Source organism: Bombina bombina, chromosome 3 (genome assembly GCF_027579735.1).
Source record: "Bombina bombina isolate aBomBom1 chromosome 3, aBomBom1.pri, whole genome shotgun sequence".
NCBI classification, from domain to species: Eukaryota; Metazoa; Chordata; class Amphibia; order Anura; family Bombinatoridae; genus Bombina; species Bombina bombina.
In genome coordinates, this window is record NC_069501.1 from 193,122,474 (window position 1) to 193,150,390 (window position 27,917).

Consider the following 27,917-nt stretch of genomic DNA (forward strand, 5'->3'; position numbering starts at 1 on the left):
ATGAGAGGCCATGAGATCTATCTCTGGAAGCCCCCACATCTGAACAATCTGAGAAAACACATCTGGATGGAGAGACCACTCCCCTGGATGTAAAGTCTGGCGGCTGAGATAATCCGCCTCCCAATTGTCTACACCTGGGATATGCACCGCAGAGATTAGACAGGAGCTGCATTCCGCCCAAGTAAGTATCCGAGATACTTCTTTCATAGCTTGGGGACTGTGAGTCCCACCCTGATGATTGACATAAGCCACAGTTGTGATATTGTCTGTCTGAAAACAAATGAACGGTTCTCTCTTTAGTAGAGGCCAGAACTGAAGAGCACTGAGAATTGCACGGAGTTCTAAAATATTTATTGGTAATCTCGCCTCTTGAGATTTCCAAACCCCTTGTGCTGTCAGAGACCCCCAAACAGCTCCCCAACCTGAAAGACTCGCATCTGTTGTGATCACAGTCCAGGTTGGGCGAACAAAAGAAGCCCCTTGAACCAAACAATGGTGATCTATCCACCATGTCAGAGAGTGTCGTACATTGGGATTCAAGGATATTAATTGTGATATATTTGTATAATCCCTGCACCATTGATTCAGCATACAAAGCTGTAGAGGTCTCATGTGAAAACGAGCAAAGGGGATTGCGTCCGATGCTGCAATCATGAGACCTAAAACTTCCATGCACATAGCCACTGAAGGGAATGACAGACTGAAGGTGCCGGCAGGCTGCAACCAATTTTTTTTTTTTTTTTTTAAATCAAAGATTTTTATTAAGGTAATTAGAAAAACAAACAAGAGTCACATATAGACAAGAAAACAAGTTATTACAAAATGAACATGGCTAATATCAATAGTAAATCATGTTAGACATATTGAGAACATGCATATCCTACTATATCACCAGTATATCTCGGATATATACATTGTAAGATTTACAGTGATACCTTATATTTTTATTTTTTACATAATATTACTATAGTACCTCATTAGCAAAGCGTTCTGTCCATTAGAATGATATTTTCAACTGTCATATGTAGAATAAAGATTATAAATGAGAGATACATTTTTACCCCGTAGGGTGCAAAATACTAATTAAAGTATAGTAGTAATAATAAAGAGATAAAATACACAATATAGTTGACACCATAAACCATGTTTCTTCACTTAACATATAAGGTTACTCTAGAACCTATTCGTGTTTATGTCACATAAGAGGAAAATTGGCTTAAATATATGGAAGGTAGCGGATTAGTACCGCAGTAGAATTCACCATATTGGGTGAACAATAATGAAATAATATAGAGTCACCCCCTCCCGGAAGTGAATGTATAGATATGAAATAACTAAGTAGGTTTTACCACCTTGGAGCACTACATTCAACATTAGAGAAATGCCTCTTAAAATTGAAGTAGGGGGAGGGGGGGGGGGGGAAAGATGTGCACATCCAAAAAAGAAGGAAGATCCTTAATTCTAGGTGAGATAACCCAAAAGTCACTTTGAGCTGCAGGCCGATGACCAGCTCAGATCTGCATTAATGGCCACGTACCCACATTTTTACCGCCAGTATATAGATATATAATATCATAGCATTTATTCGTTCAAGACAGGGGCTATTTATAAAATTAGGACTACCCTCTAGGTATGGGCCCTACACCCAAGGGCGGCTATGTTATAGTTATAAAGATGCAAGCCCTAGTAATGATTAGAAGATGTAAAAATCTACTGGCTGCTAAGCAAACGACTCTCAGCAGGTAACCTGACACCTATAAGAGAAGGTGTGGTAAGACCTCTAGAAACTATATTGTGGGGTACTTCAAGAGAGGCAAGGTGGTAGCTTGTATGAGCATGGTACAGTGTAATTATTAAGGCAAACGTGCGCACAAATATACTCTATTGTAGAATAACATATGTAGACTGATTAGAAGATATCGTAGCTTTTAACAAATATCTCATCTTTCCAACCACAAACATGCAGATATTTTAATGCTCTTACTAAATTCAATATGCATTCTGAAGTAATAGCAACATCCTCTGTGATGTCTTACACGCTAATGATGTGCATACAAATAGTGTGATGAAAAGTCCCACCAAATTACATCTGATCCATCTGTAAAGTCACAAACTGACCTACGACACCATAGTCTTTCAGACGTAACCTGCAGATCTGGCCGTAAGGCTGCAACCAATTTTAAACGTCTCTTTTCTGTTAGAGACAGAGTCATGGACACTGAATCTATCTGGAAGCCTAAAAAGGTGACCCTTGTCTGAGGAATCAAGAAACTTTTTGGTAAATTGATCCTCCAACCATGTTTCCAAAGAAACAACACTAGTTGATTCGTGTGAGATTCTGCAGTATGTAAAGACTGAGCTAGTACCAAGATATTGTCCAAATAAGGAAACACCGCAATACCCTGTTCTCTGATTACAGATAGTAGGGCACCCAGAACCTTTGAAAAGATCCTTGGAGCTGTTGCTAGGCCAAATGGAAGAACAACAAATTGGTAATGCTTGTCTAGAAAAGAGAATCTCAGAAACTGATAGTGTTCTGGATGAATCGGAATATGAAGGTATGCATCCTGCAAGTCTATTGTGGACATATGATGTCCTTGCTGAACAAAAGGCAGAATAGTCCTTATAGTCACCATCTTGAAAGTTGGTACTCTTACATAACGATTCAAAATTTTCAGATCCAGAACTGGTCTGAACAAATTTTCCTTCTTTGGTACAATGAATAGGTTTGAATAAAACCCCAAACCTTGTTCCTGAGGAGGAACTGGCATGATTACCCCTGAAGACTCCAGGTCTGAAACACACTTCAGAAAAGCCTGAGCTTTTACTGGATTTACAGGGATGCGTGAGAGAAAAAAAATCTTCTCACAGGAGGTCTTACTTTGAATCCTATTCGATACCCTTGAGAAACAATGCTCTGAATCCAAGGATTTTGGGCAGATTTTATCCAAAAATCCTTGAAAAACCTTAACCTGCCCCCTACCAGCTGAGCTGGAATGAGGGCCGCACCTTCATGCGGACTTAGGGGCAGACTTTGGTTTCCTAAATGGCTTGGATTTATTCCAATTTGAGGAAGGCTTCCAACTGGAAGCAGATTCCTTGGGAGGAGGATTGAGTTTTTGTTCCTTATTTTGACGAAAGGAACGAAAACGGTTAGAAGCCTTAGATTTACCCTTAGGTTTTTTATCCAGAGGCAAAAAAACTCCTTTTCCTCCAGTGATAGTTGAAATAATAGAATCCAACTGAGAACCAAATAAATTATTACCTTGGAAAGAAAGAGATAGTAATCTAGATTTAGATGTCATATCAGCATTCCAAGATTTAAGCCACAAAGCTCTTCTAGCTAATACAGCTAAAGAGATGGATCTAACATCAATTTTGATAATATCAAAAATGGCATCACAAATAAAATGATTAGCATGTTGCAATAAGCGAACAATGCTAGATATGTCAGAATCCAATTCATGTTGCGCTAAATTTTCCAACCAAAAAGTTGATGCAGCCGCAACATCACCCAAAGAAATAGCAGGTCTGAGAAGATGATCTGAATATAAATAGGCCTTCCTTAGATAAGATTCAAGCTTCCTATCTAAAGGATCCTTAAAGGAAGTACCATCTTCCATAGGAATAGTGGTACGTTTAGCAAGAGTAGAAATAGCCCCATCAACTTTGGGGATCTTTTCCCAAAACTCTATAGATTTTGCTGGTAAAGGATACAATCTCTTAAACCTTGAAGAAGGAATAAAGGAAGTACCTGGCTTATTCCATTCCCTAGAAATCATATCAGAAATAGCCTCAGGAATGGGGAAAACACCTGGGGAAACCACAGGAGGTTTGAAAACAGCATTTAAACGTTTATTAGACTGAACGTCAATAGGACTGGTTAACTCAATATCCAAAGTAATTAACACTTCTTTTAATAAAGAACGCATATACTCTATTTTAAATAAATAAGTAGATTTGGCAGTGTCAATATCTGAGGAAGGATCTTCTTTTTCAGATAGATCCTCATCAGAAGAGGATGAATTATGTTGTTGGTCATTTGAAATTTCATCAGCTAAATGAGAAGTTTTAAAAGACCTTTTACGTTTATTAGAAGGTGGAAATGCAGACAAAGCCTTCATAATAGATTCAGAAACAAATTCTTTAAAATTAACAGGTATATCATGCACATTAGAAGTTGAAGGAACTGCAACTGGCAATGTACTATTACTGATAGAAACACTATCTGCATGTAAAAGTTTATCATGGCAACTATTACAAATGACATTCGGTGGAATAATTTCTACAATTTTACAACAAATGCACTTAGCTTTGGTAGAACCGATGTCAGGCAGCAATGTTCCAGCAGAAACTTCAGAGACAGGATCGGATTGGGACATCTTGCTCAATGTAAAAGAAAAAACAACATATAAAGCAAAATTATCTATTTCCTTAAATGACAGTTTCAGGAATGGGAAAAAATGCAAAAGCAAAGGCCTCTTGATAGAGAAGAAAGCAGGAGGCAAACATGAATGGGGTATTGAAATAATGAAAAAAATTTGGTGCCAAGTATGACGCACAACGTAACGTAAACTTTTTTGGCGGCAAAAATGACCGGAAATGACACACTTGCGTCACTAATGACGCCGCCGTGTGAAAGGTCTCAGCGTCACGTATGACGCCGGAAATGACGAAGTTGCGTCATAAACGTATTTTTCCGCGACAAAAATGACGCAATAAAGTCTAGCATTTGACGTACCCGCGGGCCTAACACCCGCAATTGCAAAAAGTAGTCAAATTGAAAAAAAAAAAAACTAAACCCCAGGTAAGAAATAAATTTCTTAAAGTGTTTATATTCCCAAATATGAAACTGACAGTCTGCAGAAGGAAATACATGAACCTGACTCATGGCAAATATAAGTACAATACATATATTTAGAACTTTATATAATTGCATAAATTGCCAAACCATAGCTGAGAGTGTCTTAAGTAATAAAAACATACTTACCCAGACACCCATCCACACATAGCAGATAGCCAAACCAGTACTAAAACAGTTATTAGTAGAGGTAATGGTAAATTGAGAGTATATCGTCGATCTGAAAAGGGAGGTAGGAGATGAATCTCTACGACCGATAACAGAGAACCTATGAAATAGACCCCTGTTAAGGAAATCATCGTATTCAAATAAGTGATACTCCCTTCACGTCCCTCTGACATTCGCTGTACTCTGAGAGGAATCAGGCTTCAACAATGCTGAGAAGCGCATATCAACGTAGAAATCTTAGCACAAACTTACTTCACCACCTCCATAGGAGGCAAAGTTTGTAAAACTGAATTGTGGGTGTGGTGAGGGATGTATTTATAGGCATTTTGAGGTTTGGGAAACTTTACCCCTCCTGGTAGGATTGTATATCCCATATGTCACTAGCTCATGGACTCTTGCCAATTACATGAAAGAAATACTCCTCCAGGAGATTGCGAGGAACCACAGGGCACTGCATGCGTTAAAGCTTGGGACGCTTGAGGAGAAAGCTGTGGCATTGCCTGAACAGCATCAACCTGAGAGAGTGGTGGCTCAGCAACAAAAATGATATCTTTGTATATTAATGTTCTCTTAATACAAGCAGAACAAAAAGGGCAAAGGAGGTTCAACTTGGTTATCTAGACAAAGCTTGCATTCAGCAGGAGGCACAGACTCCTGGTCCATATTGCAATTAAAATTGACAGCACAAGCGAAAAACAAAAAACACACACACACATAAAAATTCTTAATGTCCCTTTAAGAGCATTTGTTCCCAAAAGAAAATACAGACTGCTAGACAGGGTTGATATAACCTCTGTTTTAATTTACCAATATAAATTGTGAGCTAAATTAATGCCCAGACCAACTAAGGAGAAATTAGACTAGAACAGGATACTTCTACACCTCAGCATTATTACTGGGAGGTGCCTACCTGCCCCCTCTGCACTCCAGAATAGTAAGCCGACTTGAAGACAGAGCCTGTAGTAATTTCTAGCAGGTGCGTATAATTTCTGCAGAGGCGTGACGAAAATACATCCACTTCCACCATAAGCTACACCACAATAACAAAAATGTGCACTTTTGGAAAAGTTACCACTTTAAAGATGGATCCGCCTCTCTTCAGTATGACAGAGGCGGTCCCGGCGTCACGTTCCGTGACATGTCTCAGGCGTTATATTCCTTTTCTAAACTGAGACATGTATCAGACCCATCCATTTTAACAACCGGATCCCCAGGGAATATACTGAGCCACCAGTGATTTAACACAAACTCTCTAAGCCCCAGTGCCTGCTCCCTGCCAAATGAATCCTGTTTAGTTAATGCAGGAATCTAGTCCCAGATAAAGTACAGCTTATTCAGCTTTAGTGCCAGTGTTCTGTTTCCTCACGAAAAAAAAAAAAAATGGCACTTGCCTGCACCTCTGGCTGTACGGCAGGAGGACAGCTCACCCGGTATGAGAGGAAGCCACGCTTCACAGAGACCTGTGAAAACAAGAAAAGGACAGAGTAAGCCTACTCTGGTTTTCTATGCAAGGGCAGCAACCTGTTAGGAACTTGTGAGGTGGGCCTCACTGCGTGTTCCTAACTGCTTGAAAGCTACCACCGCCCTACTGAAGAGACCAACGTGGAGTACAGCTAGACCCAATCTTGACAGGAAAGATCCGAGCAAACCTACTCTGGCTTTCAAAATAATAAAATCTTGATTGAAGAAAAATCTTGACTGAAGAAAAATCTTTTACAGACACTAAACTTCACCTTCTCCTCCGTAATTGAGGATGCTGTTGACTCACCATATTTTAGGAAAGAAAACAAAATTTTCACAAATTCTAAAGTATATGATGAACAAATAAACCATTTGGAAACTTAGGTTGCTCTAATTTTTAGAGAGCATGCAATTTTAACACTACTGACCCTGCGATGCTATGTGTTTAACTGGTATAAAGATATGAGACGGAGAGAGGGTAATACCCATAAATAAACTAGGGTGCTGGTATTAGTACATGTAAACTAAGCACACTAAATGCATTGAATACTAAAGGATTCATTGTGATTCGCAATATTGCTAGAAATAAAGGCTGCTGTTAGCAAATATAAATCAAAAAGCCAAGTCCCTTCAATCTGTGACTGTAAAAAATCTTAACGTTATGTACTGCAATCAAGCACCTGAAAAAAGCCTGTTTGGCTGAAATATTCACATATTAGTCAAGTATTCGATTATTGTATATGTATCAACATTAATAATAATGCTACGTTAAGCTAATTAAATGGGAGACAAGCTCCCAAAGGAGAAACGCCTTTTACCCCTGCAAAGTGTCTGCTCAGGACCTACAATGCTTTATGGCTCCTGAAAGGGGTACTTTAACTGTGTGTTTAACCCATTTGTGAGTGGTTAAAAACACAAAGCATTGCAAAGTGCTTAGGCTTAAGATTACATGCCCATAAGAATTAGATCATGTAATATTTTCATTATAATGACCCTTTAAGAATAATTTTACATAAGGAAATATAACACACAATATTACAGCTTAACTAAAGAGCAGAAAAGCACAACACTTACCTGAGCATATAGGGCATAGCCTTCAGCACACTTTGGAAACTTTTTAATTACATCTTCAAAACCTTTCATTGCGTCTTTAATTTGTAGTGGGTTACTGCCAGTATAAGCTTTACGGTACTAAAATAGAAAGAAAACACAGATTCAAATTAAGTACATTAAAGTGAAGGTAAACTTTGGTGAATGAAAGCCCGTTTTTTTAAAATACTATTAAAAACAGGGGCACTTTCATTCATCCAAGTTTACAAAGCAGCCGTTTTGTTAAAAAAAAAAATTACCTTTTTTTTTTCTTTTCACAGCTAGAGCAGCTTGCCCCACCCGGAGATCCTCTCTTCACACGTCAGCAATGACTAATCCTGCTTCCTCCAATCACAGCTTTCACCCCAGGGTAGTCATTGCCTGAGGCCATACTGTGATTGGAGGAAGCAGGATTAGTCATTGCTGATGTGTGAATAGAGGATCTCTTTGTGGGGGAAGCTGCTCTGGCTGTGAAAAGAAAAAAAAAAGGTAATTTTTTTAACAAAACGGCTGCTTTGTAATCTTTGATGAATGAAAGTGCCCCTGTTTTTAATAGTAATTTTAAAAAACAGGCTTTCATTCACCAAAGTTTACCTTCACTTTAAGCATCTATCAGCCTATGTGGTTTAAGAACAGTCAAAACCTTTTTTTACTAACTCATATTAAATTTAATCGGACATAAAACCCAACTTTTTTTTCCCATATAATTTTTAATAACGTCCCAAGTAACTTCTAGTCTCACATTTTCTTGGTTCAGGAGCGTGCACGTGTCTGCAGCACTATATGGCAGCTGTTTTGCAAGAGCACTAGATGGCAGCACTATTTCCGGTCATGTAGTGCTCCATACTTATTTTGTATATTGTCTTGCACACTACCTATCTCAATATTGGCTACTTCATATTACTAATGGCTGCTAAGCTTGATATATATTTGTCAATCCCTGATACATTATAAATAATGTTACTTTGTGTGGACATCACACTGTGAATGTTAAAGGGACACTGAACCCAATTTTTTTCTTTTGTGATTCAGATAGAGCATGAAATTTTAAGCAACTTTCTAATTTACTCCTATTATCAAATTTTCTTCATTCTCTTGGTATCTTTATTTGAAATGCAAGAATGTAAGTTTAGATGCCAGACCATTGTTGGTGAACAACCTGGGTTGTTCTTGCTGATTGGTGGATAAATTAATCCACCAATAAAAAAGTGCTGTCCAGAGTACTGAACTAATAAAAAGCTTAGATACCTTCTTTTTGACATAAAGATACCAAGAGAATGAAGAAAAATTGATAATAGGAGTAAATTAGAAAGTTGCTTAAAATTGCCTGCTCTATCTGAATCATGAAAGAAAAAAAATGAGTTCAGTGTCCCTTTAACCACACTTACCATTATTAGTGAGGGTGGGAAACTTTAGAAGTATACAGGATTGGATGGTGCCCTCTCTACAAGGATTATACAAATTAGATCTCACAAATATCAGAATGTTCAGTAAGCTCATCTAGACCTTGTGGATCCTGTGGGGTGACTTTTAGTAATACACTGGATATAATGCCCAAATGTGCAGATTTTACAACTATTCCAAGAAAGAACGGGTTTATTTATGGCTTTTTCATTTTATCAGACACATAATACATCTTATACATATAACAAACACACAGGCACTTACTAATGCAAAACATTTCTGCGCTTGCGCTAGAGCAGAATCAGGTCGCAGTCGTATACATTCATCAAAGTCTAAAACAGCTTCTTCAACTAGGTCTAAAAGGATTTTCAGCTGGAAAAAAAAATTGAATACTGATCAACAACTGCGTTCTGAAGATATATTAGTGGAACTTGATATAAGATTAAAGGGATATTAAATGCAAAAAAACAATGACCTAGAATTTAAAGGGACCTATAACACCTTCTAAAAACTGTTTAAACTAACTTATATTTACTAATAACAACAACAAAGTAATCATGAATTTCTATTCTTGTCACTCAGTTTACTCCAAACAGTTCAATAAGAGTGTCTTTAATTAGACTGCTGATCCGCAGCTTGGTGATGCTACCATATTGCCACATGGGCACAGCAGTCACGTGACACTCAAAACGTTTTCTAAGTTAGAAGAAATACGTCTGCACTATTCAGTGCACGGCTATTAGCTAAAACAACAGTTCCTCTAGCCGTGCACTTAATAGTGCAGACGTATTTCTTCTAACTTATAAAAAGTTTAGAGTTTTTGATATTAATACAATGCATGCACAAACAGAATATTCTTTTATATAAATATGAGGCACATATGAAAAATGTTTATACAGCTAATGCAGCACTCACTTAGCACCACTGTGAGAGAGCATTCTGGTAATACTTCTCTAAACTCATTAATAAGATTATCTGCCATGTGTATCACGTGACTGCTGTGCCTGTGTGCAACGTGCGTTACAACATGGCAGCTTTGAGCTCAGTATCACCATTCTGTTTAACAAAACTCTTCTTGAATACAACGGGGGTAAAGCTGCAGACTGCCTAAAAACATAATTTATGTAAGAATTTACCTGATAAATTCATTTCTTTCATATTGGCAAGAGTCCATGAGCTAGTGACGTATGGGATATACATTCCTACCAGGAGGGGCAAAGTTTCCCAAACCTCAAAATGCCTATACATACACCCTCCACCACACCCACAATTCAGTTTAACGAATAGCCAAGAAGTGGGGTGATAAGAAAGGAGAGAAAGCATCAACAAGGAATTGGAATAATTGTGCTTTATACAAAAAACCATAACCACCATAAAAAGGGTGGGTCTCATGGACTCTTGCCAATATAAAAGAAATGAATTTATCAGGTAAATTTTTACATAAATTATGTTTTCTTTCATGTAATTGGCAAGAGTCCATGAGCTAGTGACGCATGGGATAGCAAATACCCAAGATGTGGCACTCCACGCAAGAGTCACTAGAGAAAGAGGGATAAAAATAAAGACTGCCAATTCCACTGAAAAATTAATTCACAACCCAAATCAAAAGTTTTAATCTTATAATGAAAAAAAAAATGAAATTATAAGCAGAAGAATCAAAATGAAACAGCTGCCTGAAGTACTTTTCTACCAAAAACTGCTTCTGAAGAAGAAAAAACATCAAAATGGTAGAACTCCAAGGAAGTGTCAACGCATCCACTGCTTCCGCCTGAGGATCCCTGGACCTGGACAGATACCTGGGAAGTTTCCTGTTTAGATGAGAAGCCATCAGATCTATTTCTGGAAGCCCCCACACCTGAACAATCTGAAAAAACACATCTGGGTGAAGAGACCACTCTCCCGGATGTAAAGTCTGGCGACTGAGATAATCCGCTTCCCAATTATCTATACCTGGGATATGGACCGCAGAAATTAGACAGGAGCTGGATTCCGCCCAAGCAAGTATCCGAGAAACTTCTTTCATAGCTTGAGGACTGTGAGTCCCACCTTGATGATTGACATACGCCACGGTTGTGACATTGTCTGAAAACAAAGAAACGGTTCTCTCTTCAGAAGAGGCCAAAACTGAAGAGCTCTGAGAATCGCACGGAGTAACAAAATATTGATTGGTAATCTCGCCTCTTGAGATTTCCAAACCCCCTGCGCTGTCAGAAATCCACAGACAGCTCCCCAACCTGAAAGACTTGCATCTGTTGTGATCACAGTCCAGGTTGGACGAACAAAAGAGGCCCCTTGAACCAAATGATGGTGATCTAACCACCAAGTCAGAGATAGTCGAACATTGGGATTTAAGGATATTAATTGTGATATCCTTGTATAATCCCTTCACCATTGATTCAGCATACAAAGCTGATGAGGTCTCATGTGAACACGAGCAAAAGGGATTGCGTCCGATGCTGCAGTCATGAGACCTAAAACCTCCATGCACATAGCTACTGAAGGGAATGATTGAAACTGAAGGTTCCGACAAGCTGCAACCAATTTCAGATGTCTCTTGTCTGTTAGAGACAAAGTCATGGATACTGAATCTATTTGGAAACCTAAAAAGGTTACCCTTGTCTGAGGAATCAAGAAACTTTTTGGTAAATTGATCCTCCAACCATGTTTTTGAAAAAACAACACTAGTTGATTAATGTGAGATTCTGCAGAACGTTAAGACTGAGCAAGTACCAAGATATCGTCCAAATAAGGAAACACTGCAATACCCCGCTCTCTGATTACAGAGTGTAGGGCACCGAGAACCTTTGAAAAGATCCTTGGAGCTGTTGCTAGGCCAAAAGGAAGAGCAACAAATTGGTAATGCTTGTCTAGAAAAGAGAATCTCAGGAACTGATGGTGATCTGGATGAATCGGAATATGAAGATATGCATCCTGTAAGTCTATTGTGGACATATAATGCCCTTGCTGAACAAAAGGCAGAATAGTCCTTATAGTCACCATTTTGAATGTTGGTATTCTCACATAACGGTTCAAAATTTTTAGATCCAGAACTGGTCTGAAAGAATTCTCCTTCTTTGGGACAATGAACAGATTTGAATAAAACCCCAGACCCCGTTCCTGAACAGGAACTGGCACAATTACCCCAGATACCTCCAGGTCTGAAACACACTTCAGGAAAGCCTGAGCCTTTTCTGGGTTCACTGGAATTCGTGAGAGAAAGAAACTTCTCACAGGCGGTCTTACTTTGAAACCTATTCTGTACCCTTGAGAAACAATGTTCTGAATCCAATGATTTTGGATTGAATTGATCCAAAAATCCTTGAAGAATTTTAGTCTGCCCCCTACCAGCTGAGCTGGAATGAGGGCAGCACCTTCATGCTGACTTGGGGGCTGATTTAGATCTTTTAAATGGCTTGGATTTATTCCAGACTGAAGAAGGCTTCCAATTGGAAACCGTTCCCTTAGGGGAAGGATCAGGTTTCTGTTCCTTATTTTGTCGAAAGGAACGAAAACGGTTAGCAGCCTTAAATTTACCCTTAGATTTTTTATCCTGAGGCAAAAAAGCTCCCTCCCCCCCCCCAGTGACAGTTGAAATAATTGAATCCAACTGACAACCAAATAATTTATTACCTTGGAAAGAGAGAGATAGCAACCTTGATTTAGAAGTCATATCAGCATTCCAAGATTTAAGCCATAAAGCTCTTCTAGCTAATATAGCTAAAGACATTTCTCTTGTAAGGTGTATCCAGTCCACGGATCATCCATTACTTGTGGGATATTCTCATTCCCAACAGGAAGTTGCAAGAGGACACCCACAGCAGAGCTGTAATATAGCTCCTCCCCTAACTGTCATACCCAGTCATTCTCTTGCAACTCTCAACAAGCAAGGACGTTGTAGGAGAGAGTGGTTAAATATAGCTAGTTTATTTTCTTCAATCAAAAGTTTGTTATTTTTAAATAGTACCGGAGTTGTGATATTTTATCTCAGGCAGTAAATAGAAGAAAAATCTGCCTGAGGTTTCTATGATCTTAGCAGGTTGTAACTAAGATCCATTGCTGTTCTCACATATGTCTGAGGGGATTACACAGATGAGGTAACTTCAGCGAGAGAATGGCGTGCAGTTTATTCTGCTATCAGGTATGTGCAGTTATAATTTTTTCTAGAGATGGAAAACACTAGAAAATGCTGCTGATACCAGATTAATGTAAGTTAAGCCTGAATACAGTGATTTAATAACGACTGGTATCATGCTTACTCCCAGGGGTAATACCCTTATGATATTGCAATATAAAACGTTTGCTGGCATGTTTAATCGTTTTTATATATGCTTTGGTGATAAAACTTTATTGGGGCCTAGTTTTTTCCACATGGCTGGCTTAAATTTTGACTAGAAACAGCTTTCCACTGTTGTATTATAAAAGTTACAGTTGGTGCAGTTAAAATTACAAACCGTGACATCCAGCTTCCCTCAAAGGCCCTCTGAATGCTATAGGACATCTCTAAAGGGCCCAAAGGCTTTCCAAAGTCGTTTATTGGGGAAGGTAGGGCCACAGCTTGCTGTGGCAGTTTGTTGTGACTGTTAAAAAACGTCTATTTCATTTTTTTGATCCATTTTTTGAACTAAGGGGTTAATCATCCATTTGCAAGTGGGTGCAATGCTCTGTTAGCCTATTATACACACTGTAAAAATTTCGTTTGATTTACTGCATTTTTTCACTGTTTTTCAAATTCTGACAAAATTTGTTTCTCTTAAAGGCACAGTACCATTTTTTATATTTGCTTGTTAACTTGATTTAAAGTTTTTTTCCAAGCTTGCTAGTCTCATTGCTAGTCTGTATAAACATGTCTGACATAGAAGAAACTCCTTGTTTATTATGTTTAAAAGCCATGGTGGAACCCCCTCTTAGAATGTGTACCAAATGTACTGATTTCATTTTATGCAATAAAGATCATTTTCTGTCTTTAAAAAATGTATCACCAGAGGAATCTGACGAGGGGGAAGTTATGCCGACTAACTTTCCCCACGTGTCAGACCCTTTGACTCCCGCTTAAGGGACTCACGCTCAAATAGCGCCAAGTACATCTAGGGCGCCCATAGTGTTTACTTTACAAGACATGGCGGCAGTCATGGATAATACACTGTCAGCGGTATTAGCCAGACTACCTGAACTTAGAGGTAAGCGAGATAGCTCTGGAGTGAGACAAAATGCAGAGCATACTGACGCTTTAAGAACCATGTCTGATACTGCCTCACAATATGCAGAAGCTGAGGAAAGAGATCTTCAGTCAGTGGGTGATGTTAATAACTCAGGAAAGATACCTGATTCTAATATTTCTACATTTAAATTTAAGCTTGAACACCTACGCGTGTTGCTTAGGGAGGTTTTAGCTGCTCTGAATGACTGATACCATTGCAGTGCCAGAGAAATTGTGTAGACTGGATAAATACTTTGCAGTGCCGGTGTGTACTGATGTTTATCCAAATACATAAAAGGTTTACATAAATTATTAATAAGGAATTGGATAGACCAGGTGTGCCGTTCTCTTCCCCTCCTATTTTTAGAAAAATGTTTCCAATAGACGCCACCACACGGGACTTATGGCAGACAGTCCCTAAGGTGGAGGGAGCCGTTTCTACTCTAGTAAAGCGTACTACTATCCCTGTCGAGGACAGTTGTGCTTTTTTTTTTAGATCCAATGGATAAAAAATTAGAGGTTACCTTAAGAAAATATTTATTCAACAAGGTTTTATCCTACAGCCCCTTGCATGCATTGCCCCTGTCACTGCTGCTGTGGCGTACTGGTTTGAGTCTCTGGAAGAGGCTTTACAGGTAGCGACTCCATTGGATGACATACTTGGCAAACAGAGCACTTAAGCTAGCCAATTCTTTTATTCTGATGCCATTGTTCATTTGACTAAACTAACGGCTAAGAATTCTGGTTTTGCTATACAGGCGCGCAGAGCGCTATGGCTTAGATCATGGTCAGCTGAAGTGACTTCAAAATCTAAGCTACTTAACATTCCCTTCAAGGGGCAGACCCTATTCGGGCCTGGTTGAAGGAGATTATTGCTGATATCACTGGAGGAAAAGGTCATGCCCTTCCTCAGGACAGGTCCAAATCTAGGGCCAAACAGTCTAATTTTCGTGCCTTTCAAAACTTCAAGGCAGGTGCGGCATCAACTTCCTCTAATAATAAACAAGAGGGAACTTTTGCTCAATCCAAGACGGTCTGGAGACCAAACCTGACCTGGAAAAAAGGTAAGCAGGTAAAAAAGCCTGCTGCTGCCTCTAAGACAGCATGAAGGAACGGCCCCCTATCCGGGAACGGATCTAGTAGGGGGCAGACTTTCACTCTTCGCCCAGGCGTGGGCAAGAGATGTTCAGGATCCCTGGGCGTTGGAAATTATATCCCAGGGATATCTTCTGGACTTCAAAGCTTCCCCCCAAAAGGGAGATTTCACCTTTCACAATTATCTGCACACCAGATAAAGAGAGAGACATTCTTACACTGTGTACGAGACCTCCTAGTTATGGGAGTGATCCATCAAGTTCCAAAGGAGGAACAGGGACAGGGTTTTTACTCAAATCTGTTTGTGGTTCCCAAAAAAGAGGGAACCTTCAGACCAATTTTGGATCTAAAGATCTTAAACAAATTCCTCAAAGTTCCGTCGTTCAAGATGGAAACTAGTCATACCATCCTACCACTGACCCAGGAGGGTCAATATATGACTACAGTGGATCTAAAGGATGCTTATCTTCACATTCCGATACACAAAGATCATTATCGGTTTCTCAGGTTTGCCTTTCAAGACAGGCATTACCAGTTGTAGCTCTTCCCTTGGGATTAGCTACAGCCCCAAGAATCTTTACAAAGGTTCTAGGGTCGCTTATGGCGGTCCTAAGGCCGCGGGGCATAGCAGTAGCCCCTTATTTAGACGACATCCTGATACAGGCGTCAAACTTCCAAATTGCCAAGTCTCATACGGATGTAGTACTGGCATTTCTGAGGTCGCATGGGTGGAAAGTGAACGAGGAAAAGAGTTCTCTATCCCCACTCACAAGAGTTTCCTTTCTAGGGACTCTGACAGATTCTGTAGAAATGAAAATTCACCTGACTGAGTCCAGGTTATCAAAGCTTCTAAATTCCTGCCGGGTTCTTCATTCCATTCCACGCCCTTCGGTGGTTCAGTGTATGGAAGTAATCGGCTTAATGGTAGCGGCAATGGACATAGTGCCGTTTGCACGCTTACATCTCAGACCGCTGCAACTATGCATGCTCAGTCAGTGGAACGGGGATTACACAGATTTGTCCCCTCAACTGAATCTGGACCAAGAGACCAGGGATTCTCTTCTCTGGTGGCTATCTCGGGTCCATCTGTCCAAAGGTATGACCTTTCGCAGGCCAGATTGGACAATTGTTACGACAGATGCCAGCCTTCTAGGTTGGGGTGCAGTCTGGAACTCCCTGAAGGCTCAGGGATCGTGGACTCAGGAGGAGTCTCTCCTTCCATTAAATATTCTGGAACTAAGAGCGATATTCAAGGCTCTTCAGGCTTGGCCTCAGTTAGCAACTCTGAGGTACATCAGATTTCAGTCGGACAACATCACGACTGTAGCTTACATCAACCATCAAGGGGGAACGAGAAGTTCCCTAGAGATGTTAGAAGTTTCAAAAATAATTCGCTGGGCAGAGATTCACTCTTGCCACCTATCAGCTATCCATATCCCAGGTGTAGAGCACTGGGAAGCGGATTTTCTAAGTCGTCAGACTTTTCATCCGGGAGAGTGGGAACTCCATCCGGAGGTATTTGCACAACTGATTCATCGTTGGGGCAAACCAGAACTGGATCTCATGGCGTCTCGCCAGAACGCCAAGCTTCCGTGTTACGGATCCAGGTATCCCAAGGCGTCACTGATAGATGCTCTAGCAGCGCCCTGGTCTTTCAACCTGGCTTATGTGTTTCCACCGTTTCCTCTGCTCCCTCGACTGATTGCCAAGATCAAGCAGGAGAGAGCATCGGTGATTCTGATAGCACCTGCGTGGCCACGCAGGACCTGGTATGCAGATCTAGTGGACATGTCATCCTTTCCACCATGGTCTCTGCCTCTGAAACAGGACCTTCTACTTCAGGGTCCTTTCAACCATCCAAATCTAATTTCTCTGAGGCTGACTGCCTGGAGATTGAACGCTTGATTTTATCAAAGCGTGGCTTCTCCGAGTCAGTTATTGATACCTTAAGACAGGCACGAAAGCCTGTCACCAGGAAAATTTACCATAAGGTATGGCATAGATATCTTTATTGGTGTGAATCCAAGGGTTACTCATGGAGTAAGGTCAGGATTGCTAGGATATTATCTTTTCTCCAAGAAGGTTTGGAAAAAGGATTGTCAGCTAGTTAACCCTTTAAGGACACAGCTTTCAGTTTGCTCAATTGTTTTATGACGGAAAAATTCCGTCATATGTCCTTAAGAGGTTAAGCGTCTGGCAGATGTTCCAGACGTTCAGGCATTTTGTCAGACTTTAGTTAGAAATAAGCCTGTGTTTAAACCTGTTGCTCCACCATGGAGCTTAAACTTGGTTCTTAAGGTTCTTCAAGGAGTTCCGTTTGAACCTCTTCATTCCATAGATATCAAGCTTTTATCTTGGAAAGTCTTTTTTTTTTGGTAGCTATTTCCTCGGCTTGTAGAGTCTCTGAGCAATCTGCCTTACAATGTGATTCTCCTTATCTGATTTTTCATACGGATAAGGTAGTCCTGCGTACCAAACCTGGGTTCTTACCTAAGGTGGTATCTAACAAGAATATCAATCAAGAGATTGTCGTTCCATCCTTGTGTTACACAATCTGGACGTGGTCCATGCTTTAAAGTTTTACTTACAAGCTACCAAAGATTTTCGTCAAACATCTGCTTTGTTTGTTGTCTACTCTGGACAGAGGAGAGGTCAAAAGGCTTCGGCAACATCTTTTTCTTTTTGACTAAGAAGCTTAATCCGCTTAGCCTATGAGACTGCTGGACAGCAGCCTCCTGAAAGGATAACAGCTCATTCCACTAGAGCTGTGGCTTCCACTTGGGCCTTTAAAAATGAGGCTTCTTTTGATCAGATTTGCAAGGCGACGACTTGGTCTTCGCTTCATATTTTTTCAAAATTTTACAAATTTGATACTTTTGCTTCTTCGGAGGCTATATTTGGGAGAAAGGTTTTACGGGCAGTGGTTCCTTCCATTTAAGTTCCTGCCTTGTCCCTCCCTTCATCCGTGTACTTTAGCTTTGGTATCCCACAAGTAATGGATGATCCGTGGACTGGATACACCTTACAAGAGAAAACACAATTTATGCTTACCTGATAAATTTATTTCTCTTGTGGTGTATCCAGTCCACGGCCCGCCCTGTCATTTTAAGGCAGGTAATTTTTAAATTTAAACTACAGTAACCACTGCACCCTATGGTTCCTCCTTTCTCGGCTTGTTTTCGGTCGAATGACTGGCTATGACAGTTAGGGGAGGAGCTATATTACAGCTCTGCTGTGGGTGTCCTCTTGCAACTTCCTGTTGGGAATGAGAATATCCCACAAGTAATGGATGATCCGTGGACTGGATACACCACAAGAGAAATACATTTATCAGGTAAGCATAAATTGTGTTATCTGACATCAATTCTGATGATATCAAAAATGGCATCACAAATGAAATTATTAGCATGTTGAATTAACTTAACAATGCTATACACATTATGATCTGATACTTGTTGCGCTAGGGTTTCCAACCAAAAAGTTGAAGCAGCTGCAACATCAGCCAAAGAAATAGCAGGCCTAAGAAGATGACCTGAACATAAATAAGCCTTCCTTAGATAAGATTCAAGTTTCCTATCTAAAGGATTTTTAAAAGAAGTACTATCTGCCGTAGGAATAGTAGTACGTTTAGCAAGAGTAGAGATGGCCCCATCAACTTTGGGGATCTTTTCCCAAAACTCCAATCTATCAGACGGCAAAGGGTACAGCTTCTTAAACCTTGAAGGAGGAGTAAAAGAGGTACCCAGTCTATTCCATTCCCTAGAAATTACATCTGAAATAGCATCAGGAACTTCAAAAACCTCTGGAATAACTACATGAGGTTTAAAAACTGAATTTAAAAGTTTACTAGTTTTAATATCAAGAGGACTAGTCTCCTCCATATCTAATGCAATCAACACCTCTTTCAATAAGGAACGAATATAGTCCATTTTAAATAAGTATGAAGATTTGTCAGTGTCAATATCTGAGGCAGAATCTTCTGAACCAGATATATCCTCATCAGAGATAGATAAATCAGAATGTTGTCGGTCATTTAAAAATTCATCAATTTTATGAGAAGTTTTAAAAGACCTTTTACGTTTTTTAGGTGGTATGACAGACAAAGCCTTCTGAATAGAATTAGAAACAAATTCTCTCACATTAACAGGAATATCCTGAGCATTAGATGTTGAAGGAATAACACCAGGTAATGGATTACTACTAATGGAAATATTTTCTGCATGTAAAAGTTTGTCATGGCAACTATCACAAATTACAGCCAGAGATACAGTTACCACAAGTTTACAACAAATACACTTAGCTTTGGTAGAACCGACATCAGGCAGCAGGATTCCAATAGTGGATTCTGAAACAGGATCAGATTGAGACATCTTGCAATATGTAAGAGAAAAAATAACATATAAAGCAAAATTATCAATTTCCTTATATGACAGTTTCAGGAATGGGAAAAAATGCAAACAGAAACCTCTGGAAACCAGAAGCAAAAATACATGAAGACTTAAATAATGTCAAAAGTCTGGTGCCAAGTATGACGCCCACAACTGACAAAATATTTTTGGCGCCAAAAACGTCTGCAACAAACACGAGTGTCATAGATGACGCAACTACGTGAAAATTCTCGGCGCCAACTAAGACGCCGGAAATGACGAAAATACGTCAACAAACGTAATTCTTGCGCCAAAAGTCTTGTGCCAAGAATGACGCAATAAATTATAGCATTTTGCGCACCCGCGAGCCTAATAGCCCGCAATTTAGAAGAAAGTCAATTTGAAAATTTCAGGTAAGAATTTTTTTTTTTTTTTTAATATGTGCATTTCCCAAAATGAAACTGACAGTCTGCAAAAAGGAAATATACTGATAAACCTGAATCATGGCAAATATAAGTACAAACATTATATTTAGAACTTTTCAATTAAAGTGCCAAACTATAGCTGAGAGTGTCTTAATAAAGGAAAACATACTTACCATAAGACACTCATCTACAATAGATAGATAGCCAAACCAGTACTGAAACGAGACTCAGCAGAGGTAATGGTATATAAGAGCATATCGTCAATCTGAAAAGGGAGGTAGGAGATGAATCTCTACGACCGATAACAGAGAACCTATGAAATAGATCCCCGTTAGGTAATAGGTAATACTCCATTCAATTCCCTCTGTCATTCACTGCACTCAGAGGAACCGGGCTTCAGCATGCTGAGAAGCGCATATCAACATAGAACTCTAGCACAAACTTACTTCACCACCTCCATAGGAGGCAAAGTTTGTAAAACTGAATTGTGGGTGTGTATTTATAGGCATTTTGAGGTTTGGGAAACTTTGCCCCTCCTGGTAGGAGGTAGGTATATCCCATACATCACTAGCTCATGGACTCTTGCCAATTACATGAAATAAAATCCTTTACTAGATTTGTAGTAGATTTATGGACTGACAGCAAAAGTTAGTTTGCAGAATCTGCATCAGGGTTTTAGTGTCCCTTTAAGTAAAATAAAGACTACATTGTGATATACATGTTTTTATTGCATTTGCTATAAAATACCTCAAATTTAGTGTCAACGCCTGTAACTAAGTTATGTTGAAAAGCGCTTCAGATGATCTGACCTGGCTACATAGTACATAGTGATTGCTTACAGAAGAAGTGTAAGTCAATTACAGATAGCCTGATCATAATAAAGGAATATTAAGATATATACTATGCATGTATGCTTGCCTTTAAATACAGAATGTTAAGCTATATTCCACAAGAGAAATGTATCAAACTACATATTGACTTTCATGGTAAAGAAAAAACTGCTTGATAAACTGTGAACAGAAAATAGTCTTCAGTGTTTTCTTGCATGGTATTGTGCAGTATTTTAAATAAAATATTTTTTGGACAGAAAACTACATAGAATGTTTCACATTGTACAATATATATTTAAAGGGACATGAAACGTACAATTATTTTTTTCGTGGTTCAGAAAGAACATGCAATTTTAAACAACTTTCCAATTTACTTTTATTATCTACGGTGCTTCATTCTCTTGGTATCATTTGCTGAAGGAGCAGTAATGCACTACTGAGAGCAAGCTGAATACATTTAGTAAGCCAATCACAAAAGACAAATGTGTGCAGGCACCAATCACCAGCTAGCACCAAGTAGTGTAGGATATGTACTTATTTTTCAACAACGGATACCAAGAAAACAAAGTGCATGATTTATGCAACTTAATTATTGTCTTTCCTATTCCTTTTAAAGGAACATTGTAGTGCAAAAAATCAATGCTCTAATTTGTTAGAATGTGTCATTTTTAAACTACTAACAATGGAACATGGTAAACACAGATACAGGAGGAAAAAGGAAACGGGTGCGAGACAATTAGCAGTCACATGACACAGCCAATCACAAGCTGTGCTTAGCTCAGGGGGACATATTTTTTGCCCTTTTGCGAGGATTAAACACAAAGTTCTATGGTGAGTAGTGCAATTGTGAAATTTGCTAATTACAGCATGTACTATTTGCATTACCATGGTAGATAGCATTTGAATGTAGTCTTCAATAGTAAAAGTTCATGTTGGATACAGCTGAACAACTATTTATTGACAAATAAGGCCAGTTTGTTGTGTCATGTTTGTAAAGCAGAGGGGGAGTGGGGGGGGACATCTGTTAGACTTTGTTTTAAAACAGATATACAAGTATTTGCCGCCTTGTATCCTCTGGTAAACCCTATATATTTAATTAGGATATTAAACAGTAAGTACATGCTACACATAATGATGTATTTAAAGCAAAGATTAGCCTTAGGTTAATATGAAGCTGTATTTTATTACCATTATATTAGTCGTTTAAATAGTGATGATGTAAGTGTAAAAGTTTAGTTTCTATAAAGTAATGGGTGCTGCCATGTTTGAAAAAGTTTTCTATGTACAGGTAGCCCTCAGTTTACGCCGGGTTAGGTTCCAGAAGGAATGGTTGTAAATCGAAACCATTGTAAATTGAAACCCAGTTTATAATGTAAGTCAATGGGAAGTGAGGAAGTTAAAGGGACACTAAACCCAAAAAATTTCTTTCATGATTCAGATAGAGCATGCAATTTTAAGCAACTTTCTAATGTACTCCTATTATCAAATTTTCTTTGTTCTCTTGCTATCTTTATTTAAAAAGCAGGAATATGATGCATAGGAGTCGGCCCAATTTTGGTTGAGAACCTGGGTTATGCTTGCTTATTGGAGGGTAAATGAAAGCATCAAATAAGCAAGCGCTATCCATGGTGCTGAACCTAAAATGGGCTTGCTGCTAAGATTTACATTCCTGCTTTTAAAATAAAGAGAGCAAGAGAACAAACAAAAATTGATAATAGGAGTAAATTAGAAAGTTGCTTAAAATGTCATGCTCTATCTGAACCATGAAAGAAAAAAAATTGGGTTCAGTGTCCCTTTAAGTTCCAGGCCCCTCTCAAAATTGGCATAAGTAACACCTAATACATTATTTTTAAAGCTTTGAAATGAAGAGTTTAAATGCTAAACAGCATTATAAACCTAATAAAATAATCACACAACACAGAATATATAATTAAACTAAGTCAAATGAACAAAAACATTTGCTAAACAGCATTATAAACCTAATAAAATAATCACACAACAGACTTTACTTGCATTTTTCTGCAAACAGTTCTTTCTATACATTCCAATCTGGACTGATTTATAGATAGAAAGATCATGTTCCTTTGCAAGCTGCTAGATAGCTCAGGTCTGGTTAAACTGATTAATTTCAGCTTGCTTGGCTTGCATATCTTTGCTGCAACACAAGCAGACAGCTCCATCTACTGGCTATTAAAATTAATGCACTGCTTCTCAATGCTTTTCAATAGCACTCACATGACAAAAAAAAAAAGGTTGTTATTCTGAAACGGTGCAAATTGAACCGTTGTAAACCGAGGGCCACCTGTATATCTGTTTTCTGTGGAGATTAGGAAAAGATTTATAAATCAGGCAATACATAGTTTGTGTAAATAAGGCCGTTTGAAATCCTACACAACCTGGTTTGTATTAGTCAGTTTTTATAGCTAATTGTTTGCAGCAGGACAGTAAGATACGGCATGAGAACTAGCGCAGCGAAGGGGGTAAGAGACACAGTGATGGACAGCAAACATAAATATATACATATATATTTATGTGAATGAGGAAAGAGTCACCAGCGCTAAATCTTAGATCTAATAATAATTTCTTATTATAACCATATATATTTATGTGTTAATATGTGTATGTAAACATATACATATTTATTTATTGGCAACATACAGTCCCCATAGACCGCAATGTAAAGGTCAATGTAACGCTTTTTCCCCCACTCCCGCCAACTTTAGACCCCAAAAAACACAAATTATGCTTACCTGATAATTTAATTTCCATTGTGGGGAGGAGAGTCCACGGCTTCATTCATTTCTTATGGGAATTAAGAACCTGGCCACCAGGAGGAGGCAAAAACACCCCAGCCAAAGGCTTAAATACCTCCCCCAGTCATTCTGCTGAGGGAACAAGCAACAGTAGGGGAAATATCTGGGTATAAATGGTGCCAGAATATTAAATTTAGGGCCGCCCGGGGGGGGGCGGAGCCTGCAGCCAAAGCAACAGGACGTGAATCATGAGAGCTCCTGAATTTATTTACCTTTTTTGAGATTAATATACAACATATTACATTTCTCTGGAACGCAGAAATATGAAGATAGTGAGAACATCATTCCTCACCACCAGTATCATATTAAGATTATTGGCCATGTCCATATTTTAATCCAGACTCCTCGGACGGAACAAGGGGCTGGTTTTGAAGCCTAGATAACTGGCTTTATCCCTGCAAGCACGCTTGTAAGAGCAACTATTATTAGAATTGACCCTGTTTTAATCATTTCAACCTGCAGCATGGAGGATTTCACTGCCGCATTGAATAAAATCTTTGAAAAGTTTAGGGAATCGTTTATACAGGAGTTGGTCCACCTAACCCAGTTTACTCGACCTAAGTACGCCATAATGGCGGAAGAAACCAGTAGTGTACAACTTCAGAACAACAGCGGTCATATGCAGCCCTTTGCAGACTCCACATTGGATGTAGGTGATTTGGTGAACTCCCCACTACAACCTTACAGACTAGCGAACACTACACTTACCCTGCCTGCTGGTCCGTGTAGAGAAGAAGCCAAAGCCATAGACCAGGACAGCAGTCCCATGGAGGTCCACTGGATGCAGCCGGGGGAGGTGATGAGCGGAGAGTCAAACAACGAGGCAGACAATAGCGGTGGGGCACGGGAACACCAGGAAACGCTGCTTTTGGGATCGCTGCAGTGGAGACAGATAGCTGTGGGCTGGATTAGTGTGAAACAGCGGCCCGCTGACCCGGCTAGCTCTGCAGCCAGCATTAGAGGAACATTATTTGTTCCCTCTGAGGTAGACATTCCGTGCTCGTTCAGCTTCCAATGATCCAGGGTCAACCAGTGACTAATTTAACGGGCCCCGGAGAGAAGCATATTACCACTATGGGACATAGTCTGTTAAGATGTGGAGTGTACTAAAAGATATGAGCTTATTGGGGAGCTACTTAGCTCTGATCAGAGACATCAGTTAAAGAGCCCGATATCTAGTTAACACGAGATACCAAGTTATATGTTTATGTGTTTTACCCTCCCACGTTTAAACTGCTCGTTTTTCTACCATGCAGGTCTAAATTACAAGTTTATGCACTGTGCACTGAGAAAACGTTAATTGTAACTATACTGTGCCTGTTTACTATCTGAAAGAACTAAGCTACGTTTCATTTTAACCTTAGGTCTTGCTTTTATAGTATATCCCATAGAAGGGATTGCGTAGATGTTGTTGCTATTATTATGCATAATGTCAATTATACTTGATTATAGGGAGATGGTTCATGTTTTTTTATCATGCTCTTAATTGTTTTTTGATTTCAACATAATTTGAATAATAGCATATTTCCATATTCTATCTATTGAAGATTTTTCACTACTTAACCTGTAAAACCTATATGTATTGCACTTTGTGGGTGATAGTTGTATATAGCAGGCTGAGGCTAATATACTACTATATTAAAGATACTTGCACCCTACCTAATACTATAATCTACTTCTGCAATTAAGAACCTAAGCACTTCCCCTCTCCCATGCTAATATAACTAGTGGCAACATTTGACCTATGAGCAGCCACATTAACAGTGAAGCATTCAGCTTCGTTTTTAGTATATATCCCGCACACAGTTAGTTAATAGATTATCTTTAAACATGTGACTCTTGCAGATCTTTTAACTGGGAATGATATATGTTGTTTAACCTGTTCTTTTGGATTTTAAGTTATGGCTTGATAGAGATTTTCATAGTAAAGCAGCCTGAGATACATACGTGTTCCCAACTTCTACCACTGGATAGCAGTCACAGCCTGATGAACCATATGATATATATGTAGGGTAATGGGGAAAAACTTCAGAGATTGATCGACAGTATACTTTAGGTCATCCTTTCTGTTCGCAGGGTTACATACTTTTCACAGTAGAGGAATTCATATACTTCAAGCTCAATGTTGGGTATGGCTTGAGATATGTGTTGAGAATCCCCTCTCAAACCTAACAGGTTAGGCTACATAGTTTGTTTGTTAATACTTTTGCGGTCCCCCTTTCAGCTTTACACAATGAGATTAGGATTCTATTAGCTCATATACCCTGCAAGTGAAAATATAACACATTTATTTACGTCTCACTGCAGGTTATATTTTTGTATGCAGTTGATGTATTGGAGGGGGATACGATATTTAAACCAGGATTTTGGCGGCCGAGATGGTGCAGTATTGACCATAACTATAACTCCCCACCCCAACCCTTATGTATCTGAAGTGTAACTCTAGGTATGACTATAATTTATATATAAGTCAATCCATAGAAGACAACTCTTTCTCCACATATATATGTCTTTAGCTTAACAAGGAACTACCCAGAACGCTGTTATTGTTCATGTGAGGTTAATATGATATATCATGTTGACTCCTATTTTCTTTGTTCTGTTTTTTCAGAGTTTATCAATTTCCCAACGTCATTTGTGTCCTCCCTCCCATTGCCTTATTAGATAAGCATCAGAAACTACATCTTATGGAAATTCTATTTTATTGTTTCTCCATCCCCCGTAAATTCCTTCCTTGACAAAGGCACTACTTTGAGGGCCCATAGGTGACCCTAGCTTACTATAGAAGGGTAAAGGTCTGTGAGCGGCTTCATTATGACTTAACAGGGATATATGACCACATATAAAAAATGGATAAATAAGAGGTTTACTTTTTATATTGTAAGGTAATTACGTACAAGTGTCATTAGCTGTTACTTTGTCTAGCTGAAAATCTATACCAACTTTCCAATTAAGGTCAAACTTTTATTATATGTTGAACTTTTAATGCAACAATGTAACATTTACAATACTGCCAATATTGGATTTGTAGATGGTATAACCTCAATAAAAACAATCTAAAAAATAAATAAAAAATTTTTTTAGGGCCGCCCACCGGAGATATGGGCAGGAGCCGTGGACTCTCCTCCCCACGATGGAAATTATCAGGTAAGCATAATTTATGTTTTCCATCTAAAGGGGAGGAGAGTCCATGGCGGAAGGGAAAACCGGGAGAGTAATGGCGGACCCTTAAACTGAGGGCACCACAGCCTGTAGAACCTTTCTCCCAAAAACAGCGTCCGCAGAAGTAAAAACGTCAAATTTGTAAAACTTTGTTAAAGTATGCAAGGAGGACCAGGTAGCCGCCTTTCAAATCTGCTCCATAGAAGCCTAATTTTTGGAGGCCCAAGATGAAGCCACTGCTCTAGTGGAATGAGCCGGAATCCTCTGAGGGGGCTTGTGTCCCGCCATCTCATAGGCAAGGCGGATCAAGCTCCTCAGCCAAAAAGACAAAGTAGCAGCAGAGGCCCGCTGACCCTTGCGCTTCCCTGAATAGATTACAAAAAGAGTTAGATTGTCTGAAATCCTTAGTCGTCTGAAGATAGAATTTCAAGGCACGAACCACATCCAGATTATGAAGTAGCCTCTCCTTAGAAGAAGAGGGGCTAGGACACAAAGAAGGAACAACTATTTCCTCGATGTTACGGTCAGACACCACCTTGGGAAGAAATCCCAAGCCAGTGCGAAGAACAGCCTTATCCGCGTGAAACACCAGATAAGGGGGCTCAGGTTGCAAGGCCACTAGTTCGGAAACTCTGTGGGCCGATTCAATGGCTAACAGGAAAAGAACCTTCCAAGACAGGATCTTTTTGTCAAGAGAATGCATAGGCTCAAACGGAGCCCTGTGTAAATCTTTAAGAACCAAATTCAAGCTCCACAGGGGAGAAGACTGCTTAAAGACAGGCCTGATTCTATACAGGGCCTGAAAAAAGATTGAATGTCAGGGAGCTCAGCGAGCTTCGTATGCAACAACACTGGTAGAGCCGAGATCTGTCCCTTCAAGGAACTAGCGAAAAGACCCTTCTCCAAACCCTCTTGGAGAAAGGACAAAATCCTGGATACCTTCACCTTGTGCCAAGGATAACCATGCCCCTCACACCAGGTCAACTCTCCACAGTATCAATCACGGTTTCATAAAAACCTCTCTTGGCTAGGACTAAGCGTTCAA

At 39.4% G+C, this 27,917-nt stretch overlaps 1 protein-coding gene across 1 annotated transcript in view; it reads right to left on the reverse strand.

Moving 5' to 3' along the window:
* The window catches only part of TOMM70 (translocase of outer mitochondrial membrane 70), a 127,030-nt gene that overhangs the window by 56,103 nt on the left and 43,010 nt on the right, over positions 1-27,917 (reverse strand). The window contains exons 8-9 of the mRNA XM_053706062.1: positions 9,248-9,355; positions 7,565-7,681 (exon numbers count right to left, since the gene is read on the reverse strand). Of these exons, the coding sequence (XP_053562037.1) occupies positions 7,565-7,681; positions 9,248-9,355 (225 nt within the window). The remainder of the gene's footprint in view (positions 1-7,564; positions 7,682-9,247; positions 9,356-27,917) is intronic.